The sequence below is a fragment of the Rattus rattus genome, chromosome 7 (assembly GCF_011064425.1).
Source record: "Rattus rattus isolate New Zealand chromosome 7, Rrattus_CSIRO_v1, whole genome shotgun sequence".
NCBI lineage: Eukaryota > Metazoa > Chordata > Mammalia > Rodentia > Muridae > Rattus > Rattus rattus.
In genome coordinates this window covers 37,835,911-37,854,425 of record NC_046160.1, presented here as the reverse complement: position 1 = coordinate 37,854,425, position 18,515 = coordinate 37,835,911, and the positions used below count along the sequence as shown (strand labels likewise).

At 47.3% G+C, this 18,515-nt stretch overlaps 1 protein-coding gene across 1 annotated transcript in view; it reads right to left on the bottom strand.

The window, feature by feature from the left end:
* Cpsf3 (cleavage and polyadenylation specific factor 3) overlaps positions 1 to 18,515 on the bottom strand; it is a 28,045-nt gene that overhangs the window by 873 nt on the left and 8,657 nt on the right. Inside the window, 13 exon segments of the mRNA XM_032907514.1 lie at positions 198 to 294; positions 1,692 to 1,761; positions 3,817 to 3,904; positions 5,346 to 5,440; positions 6,214 to 6,312; positions 7,341 to 7,449; positions 9,032 to 9,184; positions 11,620 to 11,766; positions 12,554 to 12,712; positions 13,396 to 13,571; positions 15,385 to 15,535; positions 16,598 to 16,687; positions 18,026 to 18,203. Coding sequence (XP_032763405.1) covers positions 198 to 294; positions 1,692 to 1,761; positions 3,817 to 3,904; positions 5,346 to 5,440; positions 6,214 to 6,312; positions 7,341 to 7,449; positions 9,032 to 9,184; positions 11,620 to 11,766; positions 12,554 to 12,712; positions 13,396 to 13,571; positions 15,385 to 15,535; positions 16,598 to 16,687; positions 18,026 to 18,203 — 1,612 coding nt within the window.

Here is an 18,515-nt window from a genome sequence, read left to right as displayed (position 1 = left end):
TGTTGGGAATACAGGCATGAACTTCCACGCTGCCCACCTCTGTTTCCAGGGACCAAGGCTTCTTTCCGCTACGGAGGCACCTACCCTCCGAGCTATACCTCAGCCACCAGGCTGCAGCACCTAACTGCCAGCTGCAGCCTGATTCCTGTCTCCACCCCAGGCCCCAGGTGTCTTGAGACACATGGACAGCTACATACCCGAGTCTCCAAATTAATATTTGCTGTTTTTCCATCCACCGTGACACTGAGGACAGAGTCATCTTTCACACTGACACAGTCTTCTCCAAATATGTCCCTGTAAGTGAACAGAAACTTGGCATTACTGGGAAAGTCCAACTTCACCTGTTAGGGGAGAAGGTGCAAGTCCTCCTCTAACTCCTCCATGTTCGGATGCTCTGACTGCCCAGGAGATGTGCTGCTCCTTTGACTATAGATTTACTAAAACAGCTGCCCAGGACGGTGCTCCACTGTGCCTTAGCGAGCTCTGGTTTTGCTCTTGTTTTTAATTTAATACTGAGGATTAAGCCTGGGGCCTTGCGCACACTAGGCAGAGACAGGGCACACCACGCACTCTATTCTGAGATGGAGTCTCACTAAGGTGCCTAGAATGGCTGCCAACTTCTACGCAGCTCTAACATACTTGACTGTGACCTTCCAGTTTGGAAGTAACTTGGGCAATACAGTGAAGTTGTCTCTAAAACATGAAACAAAACAACAACAAAACAATAAAAAGCCATTATTAAAATTTCAGTATGAAATTTTAGAAAAACGTAAGCAACTCAAAAACCTTCCAAACACTAAGATGTCTAATTAGGTCAATCTCAATCCGAAGGCAGAAGCAGTCTTTGTCAGGGTTTGAACTTGCAACATCTCCCAGAGGCTCAATGTTATGTGCTTGGCGACCGGCTGATAGGCTCTGACCTAATCCACTGATCCCTACTCTGACAGACTCAGAACACGGGCACTGCCACAAGTGCACTGAGAAGCAGGCTGTAGGCCTAGGTGAAGAAGCTGGTCACTGGGAGCATGACTGATGGGTACAGCCTGTGACTCTTCAGGATACAGCCTGTGACTCTGAAGCACAGAACATATAGGTGAACTTCATCTACTACACTGTCCCACTACCATGATGCTATTCTCCACATGAGGCCAAAGCCAAGGCTACCTAGCTATGGCAGAGCCCTCTGAAACCATAGGTAAAATGTATCTTTCTTCCCCCTGTCTGTTGCAGGCAATTGCCTAAAATGAAAAACTAAGTTATTCATTCATTCAACAAGCAAATGAGAGATAAACACCGTTAGATAATGAAGTTGTAAGTTAGCTATCTGCTATTAAGAGACTTTTCTAAGACTGGAAGAGCATCCTAAATGAGGCTTAAAGGACTTCTACAGAAAGACACCAGTGTCAGAAACTCGGGAGTCTAGCACACCTGCTTTACCAAGTAATTCACACATGAGCAAACATTTAAAATAACTCTTAAAGGCACGGCGACACTGGGCTGAGACACTGGCATCCAGTGGACTACTCTGTTAGCTTCCTAAACACCCCCCAAGGCCAGTTAGGCAGGGCACAGACCAGGCAGGGCACTGGCACTCAGCGCTAATACAGTGTGAACCTGGACATGACTGGGTACGTGGGCAGCATGGGGACTCCACCCACATAGCTGCACAGCTGCCCGCCCCCCTCACTTACTGGAGCATGACCTCAAGCCTCTTGCTGTAAACGTGCATCTCTAGCTTCTTCGAGACCTTCTGCACTGCACCTGGAAGACAGACACATCAGCCTCCATACTCCCACTTACGGTCAGCACACCGGTCACAGCACAGTTCCAGAGGCCTGAAGTAGCCGTGGAGACTTCATAGTAAAAGCATGTGATATGGCACTTTGCCCACTAAGGCACATTCATGTGCACTGTGTTATTTCATGTCCTTTGACCTCTCAGTTCACTTTTGCTTCCATATTTCTCAAACTTCCATTCTGAAGAGAAGTAAGCAACATTATAGGTTCAACAATTTCAGAGCATACATTTAAGCCCAAAGATTTTTTTTTAAAGATTTATTCATTTATTATATATAAGTACACTGTAGCTGTCTTCCTGCACACCAGAAGAGGGCATCGGATCTCCTTACAGATGGCTGTGAGCCACCATGTGGGTGCTGGGAACTGAACTCAGGACCTCTGGAAGAGCAGTCGGTGCTCTTAACCACTGAGCCATCTCTCCAGCCCCCAAAGATTTCTTTTGTATCTAAATGTTATGTTCGTTTAACATCCGCTGATACATCATCTGCTTGTGAATGTTTTAATAAAGTCTTCAGGCTGGAGAGAGAGCTCAGGAGCTAAGAGCACTGTCTTGCTCTTGCGGAGTTAGGTTTTTCAGCACCCGCATGGGGCCGCTCACAACGGCCTGCGACTCCAGCTCCAGGGAGTCTAACCACTGTGGACTCTACAGTGGCCCTGCGCTCACATGCATAAATACACAGAACTAAAAATATATACACGTAAGGGTGTCTCCCTATTAATAATTAGTTTATTTTTTTAACCCCAAGAAATACACAACTTGGTGGTCAAAAGATATGCCAGAGTTCGGTCACCCTGGCACACCCACATATACCTCCCTAGCTAATACCTGCTACATAAGAAAGCACCATTCATGGCCTCTGCTTCCCCGGAGGGTGGACACAGTTAACATCTAGCCCTGCCCTCCTCAGGACCTGTGAAGTGTGTACACACACGCACAAACTCCTTTTTTCCCCTGAGGCGATGTCTCACTGTCAAGACCCAGGCTGGGCTCACACTTGTCTTTCCTCTGCCTCTCAAGTGTTGAGATGACAGGAATGTGCCACCACACCCGGCTTCTTTTTATTGCTTTTGGTTTTTGATTCTATGAGACAGGGTCTCTTGTATAGTCCAGGCTGGCTCCAAACTTGCTATGTAGCTGAGGCTGGCCTTGAACTCATCCTCCTTCCCCTTCCTGTCAAGTGTACAGCACCATGCCTGGCTGAAACCTTTCTCAGTCTGGGCTGGGTTCCGGGACTGGGATCACATCAGGCGACTGCTCGCTCTCAGCACTGAGCCATATCAGCCACACGGAGCACAGAGAGCAGCAGCAGCACTGCTCACAGGGCTGAAGGCCAGGATGAGCAGAACCAGCAAAGACTTACGCCGCCGTTCCTTACAACCCAAATGCTCACCAGAGGCTCAAGTGACGATTCCGACACACCAGGCCTGTGTATTCAGTAGCAGAGGATTTGGATGTGCCTGTCTGTTTACTCATGTGCCAGAGGAGCCAATGCAGGAAGGCTTAGGAAGCGACCAGCTCCACTTTCTTGCCCACTGTACGCCCCTGAGGCGGGAACAAACCTATACTGAACGGGCTCTGACATCACGTGAAGGGTCCATCTAGGGCGACATCTCCAAGAACACCAGGGTGGCTCCTTGCTGGTGGCACTCTGGAGATGTACATTGTAGTACACTGCAGCCACAGGTCAAGCTGCCAACCATGGCACGGGTACTCTCTGTTGGGGCCCCTATTCTATTCAGCACCTTCCTTTGAACATGAGGACAGCAATCTTCCTGACAGAGGCCAGCTCGGCTGAGCAATATTTTAGTATCCGAGCAGACAGTGTTTAAGGAGAACTGTACCATTTGTGGGACCGTGTCCAGATTCCTACAGGAAGGATGATAAGTCAGAATGGAAAATAAGACACAGATGATCTGCACTCTTGTGAGTACCTCAAAACCACACACTAGAAAGCAGGAGAACTTAAGTTCCGAGAACACGGAAGAGATGGGTGGATGAGTATGAGCGAGCCTGTACCTTTCCTTATTTTTGGATTCGACTGAACTTCCAATATCACGGTGGTCACTGTGTCTGCATACATGTCGTTAGAGGGGTTCGCCAGCCACTACAAAGAAAGGCAGAATCGGGAAGGGATGAGTGCGGCCACTGCTGAGAGCTCTGCCCATCAGGCTACCTGGCCCAGGGGTGCTGCTGCTCCTAGCTTTGCCTGCAACAACGGACTCTCAGTCAGGAGACTCCTTTAATTTCCTTTTAACCAGTAAAAGGATACCTAAGCAGGTTTTCTATGCATTACCACTAATCTCCCCAACTGTTTTATGGAAGAGAAAACTGACCCCAAAGTAACACATGGGACATAATCCTGAAGCTCTCCTGTCAGCAGCACAGAGAGTAGAACAAGAGAGTGAGATGCAATGTGCGTAACACGACGAGACAGGGTATACGTGCACATTGAATGTTTGTTTGGGGTCTCACCAGTGTACCCCCACCCCACCCTAATTGGGTATGACTACCTTGTCAGCCTGCATGCCTGTGCCCTATGTGTCAGAAGAGGGTGTTGGATGCCCTGGAACTGAAGTTACTGTTATGAGTGGGCACCTGGGTGCTCAGAATTGAACCTGGGTCCTCTGGAAAAGCAGTCAGTGTTCTGTACTGCAGACATCCTTCCAGCCCTGGTAATGTTTGTTTGCAAGAAAAGAATCCACCTGCTTTTATGTTTGTCTCCACCTAATTTAATGATGTCTAACCCCTTTGGATTTGGTTACTTTATTGTTTATCTGAAACATGAAAATACCACTTTTTAAAGGAAGGTACATGATTTTATTTTTTTAATTCAACAACTTTTGAGATGGGGTTTGATACAGTCCAGGCCGATTCTAAACTATCTATGTAATTAAGGTTGAACTTCTGATCCTTCCCCCTCTGCCTCCCACGTAGTAGGACTGCCTAGTTTATGTGATGCTTGGGGCTGGTCCAGGGCTTCGCATATATTAGTTACTGTGTGTGAGGCCGCACTGACAACTTAACTACAGTGCTACCCCAGAATTCAATTTTCCCTCAAGACCTTTAAGACCTTTTTTTAAACAAAACAAAACAAAACATTAACTATATTTGCATCATCTTCTTTTCCCTTTCTTTCCTCCAACCTCTCCCATGTTAACCACCCCACCACCTACCCTCTCAATCCATGGCCTCAACTTTGCTGCTATCTTCCCCTCCTGGGTATATAATAAATCCCGCTCAGCATATGTAATGTTGTTTGATGCGTATGACTTCAGGGCTGACCACAGGTATTGGAAAATCAATCAGGGGACTTTCCCTGGGGAAGACTATTTCTCCAGCTCCCAGAATGTGTTAGCTGCCTGCAGTTTTTATCTAGGGTTTGGTCTGTGAACTCCCCTCTTCAAAACTAGTGGCATCCTGGAATACCAGTAACCAAGCTGCTCTGTGATCACGAAAGCACATGCGCACACACACGTACATACACATGCACACACATGCGCACGCACACCGAAGCCCTCCCACTGTGAGGAGGTAGCTGGCCTCACCTCCAGGACCACCATGCCCGGCTCCTGCACCACGGTGATGCTTTTGAACACCTTCAAAGCAGGCTTTTCTTGAATTTCTAATTCTTCTACATCACCTGAAAAAAGTTAGAAGATGCGTGTACTTTTCCTACAGACCTTAGAGGCATTTGTTTTTATAGAGGTAGTTAAAGAGCTGCTTCGAATGGTAAAACTCCTAACACTTGGTTGCCACACTTTATGTTAACTGCTTACAGCACCTGGAGACAAAGCAGTACATAAACACCTACACATTAGTCTCAAGCACCCACACTGTCGTCAGCGCACCTCAGCTTTGTATGAGTCTCATGAGACAACTCTCCACCTCCACCCTGAGTCTGATCATCACATGGGGAGTCCACGTGCTGAAGACTCACTAGGTCCCAAGTGACGGATTCAGACATATTTCCCAGATTTTCGATATGGCCATACTTCTTGTATGAGCTCAAGGCAGGGTTAGGGAGCAGCAAGTGCATCAGTCAGGGGTGTTCCTGCCTCCTCAGAGAGCCCACATCCTTAGCAGGGTCAAGACAGAACCCTTTCATTTAAAAGGGCGAGAATGGTGACTCAGGCTTAGGCTCCCGCTGAGGCCTTTCTAAGCCGGTAAGTGGGACTGGAGGAGGCAAGGACACAAGAAATAAAACTGTAGGGATAGTTAACTAGAACAGTTATCACTGATATTCTTACGACAGTAAGTGATCAAAGATATTACAGGATTTAAAAAAAAAAAAACTTGAGAATATAAAAACATTTAACTTTTAGGGATAAAATGTAGTGTGCACATGGAACTCTAAGACAATCATTGGAATGAAGTAATACTGCTTCTTAGATATAAAAACTTCTTAATACACACCCGTCAATTTCTGTAGCTGGTAATAGAGCAGGTAAAAGGGCCCAGTATATGGGATGGCTTGGGTCTGTTTCACAGTGCTCATGGCCAGGTCAGTGTAATCTGAAAAGAAAATTAGAATAAGCATACTGTAAGAAACCAACCAGCAGGGCGCTGCAGGAGAAACACAATCCTAGACGCAGAAGTCAGAAGCAAGGATCCTGAAACTGGGGCCAGCTGGCTACAAAGTGTGACGACGGTACCGAACGGAAAAAGAAACACCGAACCACACAAAAGTCACCTTGCAAAACCCACGGCAAGGATTAAAGAACAAGAGGCAGATCCAGAACCCATCCCGGGCCCAGCAGGATGACAGCCATGTGTCCAGGACTCGGCTGGTGTGTTTCTACCTCCCTACACTTAGCTCACGTCTTGGACATCTCTAAACCAGTCTGTCAGCTCTCTCTGTCAGCTCTCCGCCTTCCTTTCCGCCCAATGTCTCTTATTACCCTCACTAGCTTCAGGGCTCCAGTGCCTTGAAAGCACTGCCCAACTCCCTTGGGAAGTCTGTCCCTCACTATCTCTGTGGACAGAAATGCACAGGACCAGCACTTCCTAACACTGCCCCCTCACAGACTGGCATGTCCATGGCCAGGACTGGGATTTATAACTCCTCAGGGTCCAGCATCAGCCCTGAGAAGGCCCGAGAGTCAGAGTTCACAGAGGCTGGAGAGGTCAGCAGTTAGGAGTACACACTGCTCTCGCAGAGGATCCAAGTTTGGTTCCCAGCCCCAGGTTGGGCCAACTGCCAGTTACTCCAGCTACACTGGGATTTGACACCTCCGGCCTCTGAAGGCACCAGTATGTGAGCACACACAATTAAAAACAGTAAAAATACATCTTTTAAAAACAAAAGTTTTTTATGAGTTAGTGACAACCCCCCGCATGTACCTGTATTTGTATGAGTTGATAGCTGGTAAGTGAGTATCTAAGTATGCTCCTGACCCCTTCCTCACAAAACACTTCCAATTAAGCGGCACACAACACACGCCACACACCCTGCCTACACCGCTAGACTGAGCACTTTCCGCAGACTTTCTTTCCTTCTGTGCTAAGCCCAGGCTGCACTCCATAGTGAACAGTGTACTTACTCGAGAGGTCACAGGGAGAGAGTATGTGGTAATTAAAGTTTCTTTTAACAAGAATTCCAGAGACCCGCTGGCCCTGTTCTGGCTTCTTGTCTGCTAAAAAGCCCATGACCTAGTGAAAACAGAGAACAGAGTGGTGTCAAAGGTAGGCTCAGGCTGTCGCCACACAGGGCGAGGTGTGCCTCACACTGGGGAGTGGGTTAGCTATGTGACAGGAAACAGCATTTCTGAACACAAGGGTCAGTAAGGATGGGATCAGACACCGAGAGGACACTCAAAAACAAAACACCACCACAGCAAAAACACCTTACAAATTCAAAAACCACAATTGTTTGTAGGCGGTGCTATGCAGCGCAGGCATGGCCTAAACCTCATTCTACAGCAGGCGACACCACGTCAGGCTGAAGCCCACACTGCTCACACGTGACTTCTCTCCTTTACACTCCTTGAGTCCCCCGGGATGGAGATCTGTCTGTCCTAGTGCCGCCATGGGTGCGCAGCTGTGGAGACAGCGGTTGTGTGGCCTCACAGGGCACAGCACACTCTCCTGAAATCCTGTGACCCCGCTTTACTCCGAAGAGGTGCACTTGAGTGTGGTGATGTGAGTCAGAAGAACGTAGAGCTAAGCTTTAAAATGTCTGTTTTTGGTGGTTATGGCTTCATCTTGGAGGTGTGGCTAGGCAAGTGCTCAACCATTGAGCCATGCCTAAGCCCCCAGTAGGCGGCTCTCCTCAGTCATAACCGGAACCTTTTTACCCTTCCCCCCAACATCAGGGTTTGATAAATATACTTACAGGTTTTTGACTGACTGTCCAATTCTACAGGCCTAAGAAACAGACCACTGCAGTCTGCAAGCAGCAGAGCTCAGTCAGAAGGCCCCCTAACTGGAGCAAAGGTCACCCACCCCAAGTCCTAAGGTCTTCAGTCCCTATGGTTCTGTAAGAAAGGCTCTTTGCAGTTTTTTCTTTCTAGTTCTGAGGCAGGTTTTACTTCTATAGTTCAGGCTGGCATCAAACTCTTTTTTTTTTTTCTTTTTTTCGGAGCTGGGGACCGAACCCAGGGCCTTGCGGTTGCTAGGCAAGCGCTCTACCACTGAGCCAAATCTCCAACCCCAAATTTTATTTATTTATTTTATTTTTATGAGTACACCATAGCTGTCTACAGAGACACCCTGATCCCATTACCGATGGTTGTGAGCCACCATGTGGTTGCTGGGATTTGAACTCAGGACCCCTGGAAGAGCAGTCAGTGCTCTTAACCACTGAGCCATCTCTCCAGCCTAGGCATCAAACTCTTAATCCTCCCATTTCACTCACCCAAGACTTGGATCCTAAGCCTGTGCTACCAAGGACATCTCTCATAAGACTATCTTTCCTGGGGCTACAGCAATTGCACAGCTAAGACCCCACTTGCTGCTCTTGCAGAGGACACACATTTAATTCCCAGCACCCAACTGATGGATCACGACTAGCCACAACCCAAGTCCAGGCACCAGGCACATACACAGTGTACAGATATACATGCAGGCAACACACACACACACACACACACACACACACACACACACACACACACACACACACACACACACACACACACACACACACACACACACACACACACACACACACACACACAATCTGAATTTATCTCCTGAAAAGGCACAGTCAGGGTCAGCACCTGCTGCCTTGTACCTTGGCGAGCTTCTCCCCCCTGAAGTTCAGGGTCACGGCTTCTGTGTTCCGAGGATTGTGAACCTAGATGTGAACTTCATCGTTATCTTCATATTCTCGGATCAGTGCTGCTTTCAGTCTGGCCATTTCATTCTGTTCCCCATGGACTAAAATCTGCAGAGTAAGATGTGATTGTATAAAGAAACATGCTCCACCATGGTGAAAACTGTCTTTATGAACATCAGTTAATTCATGAAATAGAGAACTTTACTAAGCAAACATTCCCTTCTTTTGGACTATTTTTATTTGTGTGTGTGTGTGTGGTGGGGTGAAGGGTGGGGGAGGCATGTCGGTGTGTGGGTCCTCTGACGGACAGGAGGCACTCTGAACCACACAGAGCCATGTCTCCGGACCCAGCTTCCTGGTTTGAAGAGCCAAACTTCACCCTTAAACTTGTGTGGCATGCTCCCCTCCCCTCTGTGTGCTAGGCACACCTACCTGATGAGGGAGTAAAGAGACTGCTTGCTCTAAGCGCTAACTGGACTCACAGCTGGGCCACCTCTAGCTCCCATGTTCACATCAAAGGCTCATCCAGGTGGTCTCCATGGCCCTTCCAGCCTAAAGTGCACATTTTCTTTTGTTTGCTAAGAAAACATTCCATTTTCCTCAGGTTTCTGGCAGTTTCTTGTTTATTAAAGTAACTGCAAATGAAATGCTTCAGAACCAAACGCAGTGTTCTAAGGGGGTGCCTGCCACTCGAGCACTGCTGTCAGTCTCTGAGCTGCCTACACACGAACACTAGCACTGCTGTGCACTGTGTAACCCTGACCAAGCTGCCCAGCTCCTCAGCTGCCCAGCGGTACAACAGCATTCTGTGTGAAGACACAGAATGGGTCCGATACTCTCTAAGCAGCAACGATAGGCTACTGCTACCACAACTGTAATGTCATGTGCAGCCACATTCAATAGTGCTGGCCATCAGAGTGTAAACAGCTAGTCTCAACCCAGGGCACAGACAGAACCAGACAGCAGCAAGGCAAAGCAGCAGCAGCAGCATTGACAGAGAAAGCAGAATAGTTTTTTGACCTGGCCTCAAAGTAGAGGGTGGTATCCATGAAATACATACACCAGAACACACGAAACACACACACACACACACACACACCAGAAACATGTGGTAGGCAGGATCTACACTGTGCTCACATTATACATGATGCTGAAGAGGGGAGTGACTAACTCCATGAAGAGTCTGTTCTTTAGGTGCAGAGGGCAAACACCTAGGAGGACCAGTCTTCTGGAAAGTGCTCCAAAACTAAGACCGCTACCAGCCACTAGATGTCACTCACACTAGCCAGCCTCTGCATCAACAGCCTGCCGGTCAACTGCTCAGCTGTAAGTGGAAGATTAATGGCTAGACCTTGAAAACACATGATTCTGCTTAGTGAAATACTGGGAGCCGGCAGACTCAGAGACGGTAAGTGATGAGACGGAAGCTGGGGGCACACAGGAGGGAGAAGAGGGCACAGGCTTCTGCTTGGGAAGCAGAAAGTTCTGAAACCTGGGCTGGGGTTGGCTGTGACATCAGTGTAGATGATGCTATTGAATTCCATACTTTAAAATGGTGAAAGCTGCAACTGCATTCTGTATATTTTTTGGCACAGTAAAAATATTTGATAAAGAAACAAAAGATACCAAGAAAAGTCCATTTCCTTTAAGCAAGTTTCAGATCGCTGGGAGGTCTGATCTGTTTCTATGGATACTTGTTCCACTTCCATTACAAGCATCTGTCTCCAGCTTAAAACTCTTCCAAACCCACGGGAATAGGTAACTGCTGCTTTTGCCAGCCTCCTTCTTACTCATTATTATCACCATCACGTGAGTACATGACATGGGGTGCAGTGTCTCCATGCACACTGAAATCGGGCAGCTCTGGTCGGTTCTCTTTCCACCTCCACACGTGCTGAGGGCCAGCCAGCCTTGGGCTGTCGGGGCAGCCCCTTCCCAGAGCTAGCACACTGGCTCATTATTGTTTTCATGATACTTAGAAATATAACCAAGTTATACCAATACAAAAGGAATTAATCCAGTATGTGTTTACATCTGTATCCTTTAAACCTTAACCGTTTACTGTGACTTTCTCCTCTGTGAAAATGTCTGCACTGCCAATTTACTAACACTACAAGGCATGCACTGTGAGCCGGGCACTGTGTCAAGCATGTCATGTTCTCTCATTCTCTCTGCACAATGACCTTATAGAGCACTATCGCCCTTATTTATACAGAGCAAAGAGGCTCCCCAACTTGCCAGCTACACAGCAGGCCAAGGAGGAGTTAGGGATGGAGGTCAGTGGTCATGCTCAAGCCTGGCATCCGGGTTCTTGAAGAGGTAGCAGAAAACGAAGAGAACACTAGCACAGGTAGGGAAGTCTGAAGGAGTCTGTGTGAAATGAGGGATCCCAAGTGCAGAGGGCCTAACTCAAAGGGGACAGTAAAGGTTAGACCAGGTGCAAGTAGAATGCTCTGTTCACAAAGGAACACAGAGAGTGGGTCTGTGGGAGCCCCGTGTGCTTCATGCAGCTCTATTACTACACATGGAATTTTCAGACTAACCACGTGAGGCGGCTTCAGAGCACGAATAAATTCACTGGTTTGCTGGTAATCTGTGTGAGCAGAGAAAGAAATGTAATCAACCGACATTTTCAGTGGCAACTTCTGTCCAGACATGGTAGTGATTTCTTCAGGTTCAGACATGATGTGCTGTCGGAAACAAATACAAGAAAAACAGACTTTGCAATTAGATAAAAGAAGGTGCATTTTGGTTAAGTCTTGCAGTCATGATCTCTAATGTTAACTTTGGAACTGTACCACAAGTGCCATTCTGATGTTCTTGATCTAGCAAGAACCAAACGCCTATGTTCTTCATTGAGTTAATAGTTATCAGAAGGCCAGAGGACTAAGTAGGGCCCAGCGCGTCCAACACTGGAGGGAAGTCTGTGACTGAATAAAGCTGCACGGAGCACTGCTGCAGCGTCCCTCAGGCACAGCCCTCAGGACAGACACACCTCTCGTCTGCAGCCAGCTGAGCGACCGACCAGCAGTGACCTGCGGGCTCTCTAACCACGTCACTGACTGTGGCAAAGGAGGAAAATGATCACAACAAGCAACCGCACTTTACATTAAAATCAAAACAGGTGGTAACGGCAAGAAGACAAGAGAACACACTTCCCAGGATATCCACACATTGCCTTTAAAGATCTGCAGTGTCCTCTGCAATGTGACATCCCACATGCTAAGCTCACACATTTCATACCAAAATAGAGATGACTGTCAGCCCTGGCACATCACACAGCTCTGTAAAAGTCCACGTCATGGTTGTGTACCCCTCATCTGAAAAATCTAGTATTTTTGAGCAAAAATGTCCGGGGAAGCTCAGGTAGTAAAGCCTATGCAAAATAGCCCCACGTCCAAAAGCACCGAGCCTGAGCAGGCCTTCTGCCAGCATTCTGGATGGAATATCAACTCGCACCCCAAGATGGCAACTGACCTTGGCAAGTGTCCCTTCTACACAGTACCCTGCGATGATGACGCCATTCCTCTTATCTGTACACCAGCTTTCAAACAGCTCTCTGGATAAGCCATTTTGAATCATGCCTGGTGAGGCCATTACAACACTGGGGCCAATGTCGTCAAAGTGATCCATGCTCTGTGAGACAAAGGAAGGGTTAAAAGCATGAGAGTCACCAGGCTGGTCAAAGTTGCCACTTAAAGTAATCACACTTCTGCATGGGCCATGGTAAGAGCAGCTAGCACTGTGTGTTTAAGTGCCACATTACAAAATTAAAATGTGCTGAGCATGGTGGCAAATGCCTTTAATATCAGTACTCAGAAGGCAATGGCAGGCAAATCTCTGAGTTCAAAGCCAGCCTGGTCTACAGAGTGAGTTCCAAGACAGCCAGGGCTATGTCGGGAAACCCTGTCTCAAAAAAATAAAAACCCAAACCAACCAACCAAATTAAAACATGTTATTAGAAAGCATTTGATCATAATATACTTTAAATTAAATCCAGTTGCATTAATTCATCTTGGGACACACACGTGGGAGTTTTATAAATTCCTACATGGAATTTGCAGTGCTAATCAAGGAGGATCAGATGTGAATAACAGAATCTAAACCTTTCTTCCTGTGGCAGGAGGGTTCAGGTTGACTGCTGTGTACTGAGGGAACGTGGAGACCCCGAGCAAGGGCAAGCCTGACTCCAGTGAGTCCTGACTCCTCCTCACCATGAGGCCAGCTGGAGAGCAGAGTCTCAGCAGGGCGGGCTGCAGTGTGCCCACCCCGCCCTCCCCACTCCCTCTCCATGCCTCCTCTTCCTCCATGAGCATCACCTTGAGGTTGCTGATGTGTTTGAAAACGAAGGGGTTGTTGATGTTGATCTGCTTCCGGATCTTGTCGTTCATGGCGTTCACGTAGGTCTGGTACACGGCCATGCACTTCTTGGCCAGAGACGATGCGTAGTAAATGGGGATGTCGTGCAGCTCTGGGTGGTTCTGCCAGTACTCATCTGCAGTGGTGTCACAGAGGCAAGCATCACTCAGCAGGCCAGGCAAGCAATCAAATCATGATAATGATAACTAACTGAGAAACGAAGGGCCACATAACTGTATTTTAATGAGTTTGTCAAAGCCACCCTGTTCCTTACTACTGTAAACTACAAATCTAAACAGAAATATAAAATCTAAAAATAAAACAAAGTTGTAGTCACAGATCAAAACTATGGAGTCTCTCACAAATGCTCCTTTTATATTTATACTGATTAATATTTTTGTTTGGTTGGTTTGTTTTGTTTTTCAAAATCGGGTTTCTCTGTGTAGCCCTGGATGTCCTGGACTGTCTCACTATGTAGACCAGGCTGGTCAGGACCTCACAGAGATCTGCCTGCCTCTGTCTCCCGAGTGCTTATAGAGGTTTTAATATAATTATTATTTCAAGCAATTGCTTATTATATATTACATAATGGTATTTCTAAAAAACTTTTGTACAAACTGCTTCTTACTAATTAATGAAAGTTGTGAACAAAATACTTTCATGTGAAGGCCTATTTTTTCCTGTTTTCAGGGATAACCTCATTAAATCCCAGCAGTTTACAAACACGATGCCCAGGTTTGTCTGAACGGCTTAGGAGCTGGAGTGCACAGGAGGTACACGTTAAGGTCAAACGAGATGCCCTTCCTTGCTGGTCTGCAATCAAGTGCCTGGATGACGGACATTTTTATCTGTGACAGCACAGGGCCACCTTCAACCCTCTGGCTCTTTGCTGGTTTCCACAGATTTTCACTCTACATGTTGATGGACCAACTTGTCTCACCATCAGGTTCAGAGGACAGAACTGAACAAGCACAGTCTCTGTAAAGGACTGCTGTGGTCCTGAGAGGTATTGGCCTATCCTCCCTTGACTGTTTTCCAGTCACTGCAACAAGAACGCTGCTCATCCCTTTCTCAGAGATGCAAGCACAGAGAGCCGAGGACAGGCACCTCTACCTCACACATACTCGCTGTGAGTGCAGGCCCTGACTTGTCTGCAGCACGACCCTCACAGAATCATGACAGATCAAATCAGGGGGATCAGGGAGCACAAACACACAACCCTACAGTACAAAGTTATGCACCCTGACCGAGGTCTTCGGAAGACACAGGAGAAGCAGATCACGGCCACTCATCTTCCTATTATTCCTTTCTGCTTGTGTCATTACCTAAGCCGACTATAGGACAGGTAGTTTTTCAGTCCTATTTTTTGGGGGGGAGGGTGGTATACTTAATATTCTGTGAAAAGTCTACACTCTGCTCTCTAACTCAACTTATGTTCATGGTATTTCCTGAAAATACTACAATAATGGAAGTTCAGACCTAGGACCCAGTAGTCAGAAATTCTGGGCTAATGTGAGCTATATATATAGTAAGACCTTATCTAAAACCAACCAACAAACAAACAAACAAACAAATCAACCAACCAACAAACAAACCAAACCCTCAAATACAACAAGGACTGAGAAGACAAACACCTCCACCTATCTCTCCTCACGTCCTAGAAGTGCCACAGCTAGTCTACAGTTGCCCATGCTGGAAGGCTTCCGACACTGATGGGAACCAGAAAGGCATGTCAGGTTGGTCCTAGCAGCAGTGGACATTAGGTGCTGCTTTCCCCCAGCTCTCACCAGCACCAGGTCCCCAAGTTGCCCCCTGTAGCTCCCGGGATTGAACCTGGGGTCTCGTGTGTGTTTGGGAGGCCACTGAGCTACACCGTCAGTCCCCAGTCACAGTTAGAAATAAAGATAAAATGCTGTATCCACGGCTGTGAGAGTAAGTCACCCAAATACCTAGAATCAGGAGCAGCTCCTGAGCTCTTCCGAGAGCAAAGACAGGAATGAGCCCTCTGCCCCCTCTGTTGACAATGTCGTGCACAGTGTTGCAGAATCTTGCTTCTCGCTCTTCACGCTTCTCATGGATATGGGTCCCATACGTAGATTCCTAAATAACAGATTAGATATGTAAGACTAAGACCAACCACTCTTGAGAACTCAGAACTTAAGCATTAAGGAAAAGCTGAGGCTGAGATTCATTTCTTCAGCAACACGGCATTCACCTGGGCATCTGTGGTTATAGCAGTAACTAGAAAAACAATAAATAACAAGAGAATCCAAATCATACCAAGAATGCTACAGACATTGAGGCAGGGATCAGTATAAAATGTTCCTTCTTCCCTCAGGGCAAGTACAGTAAGTACAGTGAGCAATGTTTCTCTGGCTTATACTTAAGAACCTGGAGCCTCCTCACTATGCGAGTGCTGCTGCAGTTCCTGTACTTACTGGAAACGCAGAACCCACGGCCCAGCACACTGGCTGCAGCACCAGACAAGTTATAGCCAGGGAAGCTCTGCTTGACGGCACAAGTCACACGGAAGGGTTGGAAAACAACTTCCCCAGCACAAGTTGGTGCCTGTGCTGAGCACCAGGCCAAGTCACAAGGAATCCACTCTGCATGCTGCACACGGACAGCAACAGGCAGGGGCCCCTCACGCTTCAGCAGCTGTGTCCAAACCACAGCCGTGGGAACCAAGGTACTTGATGCTTTTGTGTGTATGACAGGCCCAGAAGAGGACCATTCCTGACACTGTCAACCATCAGTCCCCTCAAAACTGCTTTTGAAGACAGTTCATTCTTTTGTTTCCTTGAGACTTGCAAACTAATAATATATGACAAGTACTCCACAGAAAAGGGCAAAGCCATCTCTAAGACCATTTAATATGTTCTCCTAACAAACTCGCCTAGGGAAAGACATGCAGGTGGCAGGGAGGCACACCCTGTCTCCTCATGCTGCAGAGACAGACCATGATCCTAAGACTAAGTCAGCGTGAATGCACTGTAGAGCAAAGGGGAGGGACAAAAATCAGCCAAGAGAATCCTCACATAACAAACAACAGACAAACAGGTGCCCATCAAGTATGTCAGGACTGTGACACTGTCATTTTTTTCCCCACTAGAAGTTCAGGTTTGCATTACACTAACTATAATACAGTCCATTAATACTCACAATGATCAGGATGTCTGGCTTAATATTAGGAATTTCAGCGGCCATTAGATGTCTGTCCTCTTGTCTTGAGAAATCACCTGTATACAAAAGCTGTGAAAACACAGAGCCAGGATATCAAGATTTGGGAAAGGCTCCTCTTCCTAGTAAGCAGTCAAACCCTCACGTCTAAGAGGAAAACTGAATTTAAAAAGCAAACTACTCACCTGCCTACACTTAAGGGACTTTAGAGACAATGCCTGCATCTATTTCTAAATGTGTAAGTTAGTCCCTAAGACACCCTGGGTTTCAATCAGTAAATCTAACTTTCCGGAAAAATATATCCCATAGTTAGCCCTCAAAGATAATCATGTATCAGCACTGTCAGGGCCAAATCAGAATGAGAATCAGATCTGCGCTCTGCCATTTCCTGCTGACTTTTGGGGCCCTGGAACATGGATGAGTGATCTGATGACAATGTAGGGCTAGGTATGCAGACATTTCAGATAGACCATGTTCACATAGAACCATGCTGTCCAGCTTCTAAAGCAAAATCACTAAAAACGTACAAGCCATATCTTTCCATCTAGGTCTCAGTCAATAGCTACTTGCCCTGGAGTCTAGAATCCCAGAGTCAGTAAAGGCACCTACTGCCAAGCCTGATGACCTGAGTTCAACCCCCAGGACTCCATGGCTGAGGAAACCAACTCCTTCGAGTAGTCCTTCCTACACACAAACACAGTCTCCTCCCCCATCCCCCCCACTTCTGCCATGCATACACGTGTGTGAGCACACACATCCCACACTAATGAACTGTGCAGATGCCTTAGTCCACTCAGGTATCACAACTTCACTGACATCTCCACCTTCCTTTCCTCGGCATGGCCACACAATCCTGTGCTGAGCAAACTCTTCCCTTCTGCAGGCCACCTGCTCAGGTGCTTACCTGAGTCCTTCCAGGTCAAGGACATAAACACAAAAGCATGTTTTCATTTGGGTAACTTAACTCTAACTGTATGTGAGTGCTGGTGGGTAGGTGGTGCATGCCACAGCATGTGTCGGGAGGTGGAGGACGATTTGGGGAGCTGGGACTCTTCTTTTATCGTGGGTCCTGAGGAACTGTGCTCAGGGCCACAAGCTTGTACAGAAACACCCTTACATGCCTTGCCCTCCATGTTTGAGTTTTAAGCAGAAGTAGTGGCGGAAGGTTCCCCAGCTAGTTTTCTGACGGACGGACAGACGGACACTGAAGTGGGACCAAGCTTGTGGTGTGCTGGGGAACTTGCTGTCATGATGGGGAAGGAATATCCTCAAAGAATCAACAGCAACTTAGCCTTACCTGTTTCAGTGTTCTGTCATTCTGCAAATCTTAGGGATGTTTCTACACCTCTTGGGGTCATGGCGTTCTGCACTGACTCCTCCTGGGGAGAAGGGGCCTGAGCTAGAGCGTACCTTCACACCAGCAATCTCTATCATAAACATGGCTGCTCCCAGGACGTGGCCAGCATGGTAACACCAGAACTTGATTCCTGCAACTTCCTTAACTTCATGGAAATTGATGGTTTCGATTTTGTCCATGCTTTCTTCCAAGTCTGTCTCAGTGTACAGCATGTCATCTGCTGATATGTTGCTGAAATTGTAGGTGACATATGGATAAAATATTTCTTAAGGTCACAGTACACAGGATTGGGGCTGCAGTCAGGGACAGAGCATTTGCCACAACGCACAAGGCTCCAGGTTCAGCAGTGACAAACCCTGGTGTTTAGAATCTCCATATTTTCTATAATTATGACACAACAGGGTGGGAAGCTGCAAAGCTTGCCTGTGAGCTAAGCGTGACGCACGGCTGCCCTGACTTTAGGAGCTCTCAGCCCCTGAGACAGTGCTCTCCCGTTTATCATGTGGAGTACTGGAGCCTGGAGTTCCAGGCGTGGAAGGCAGG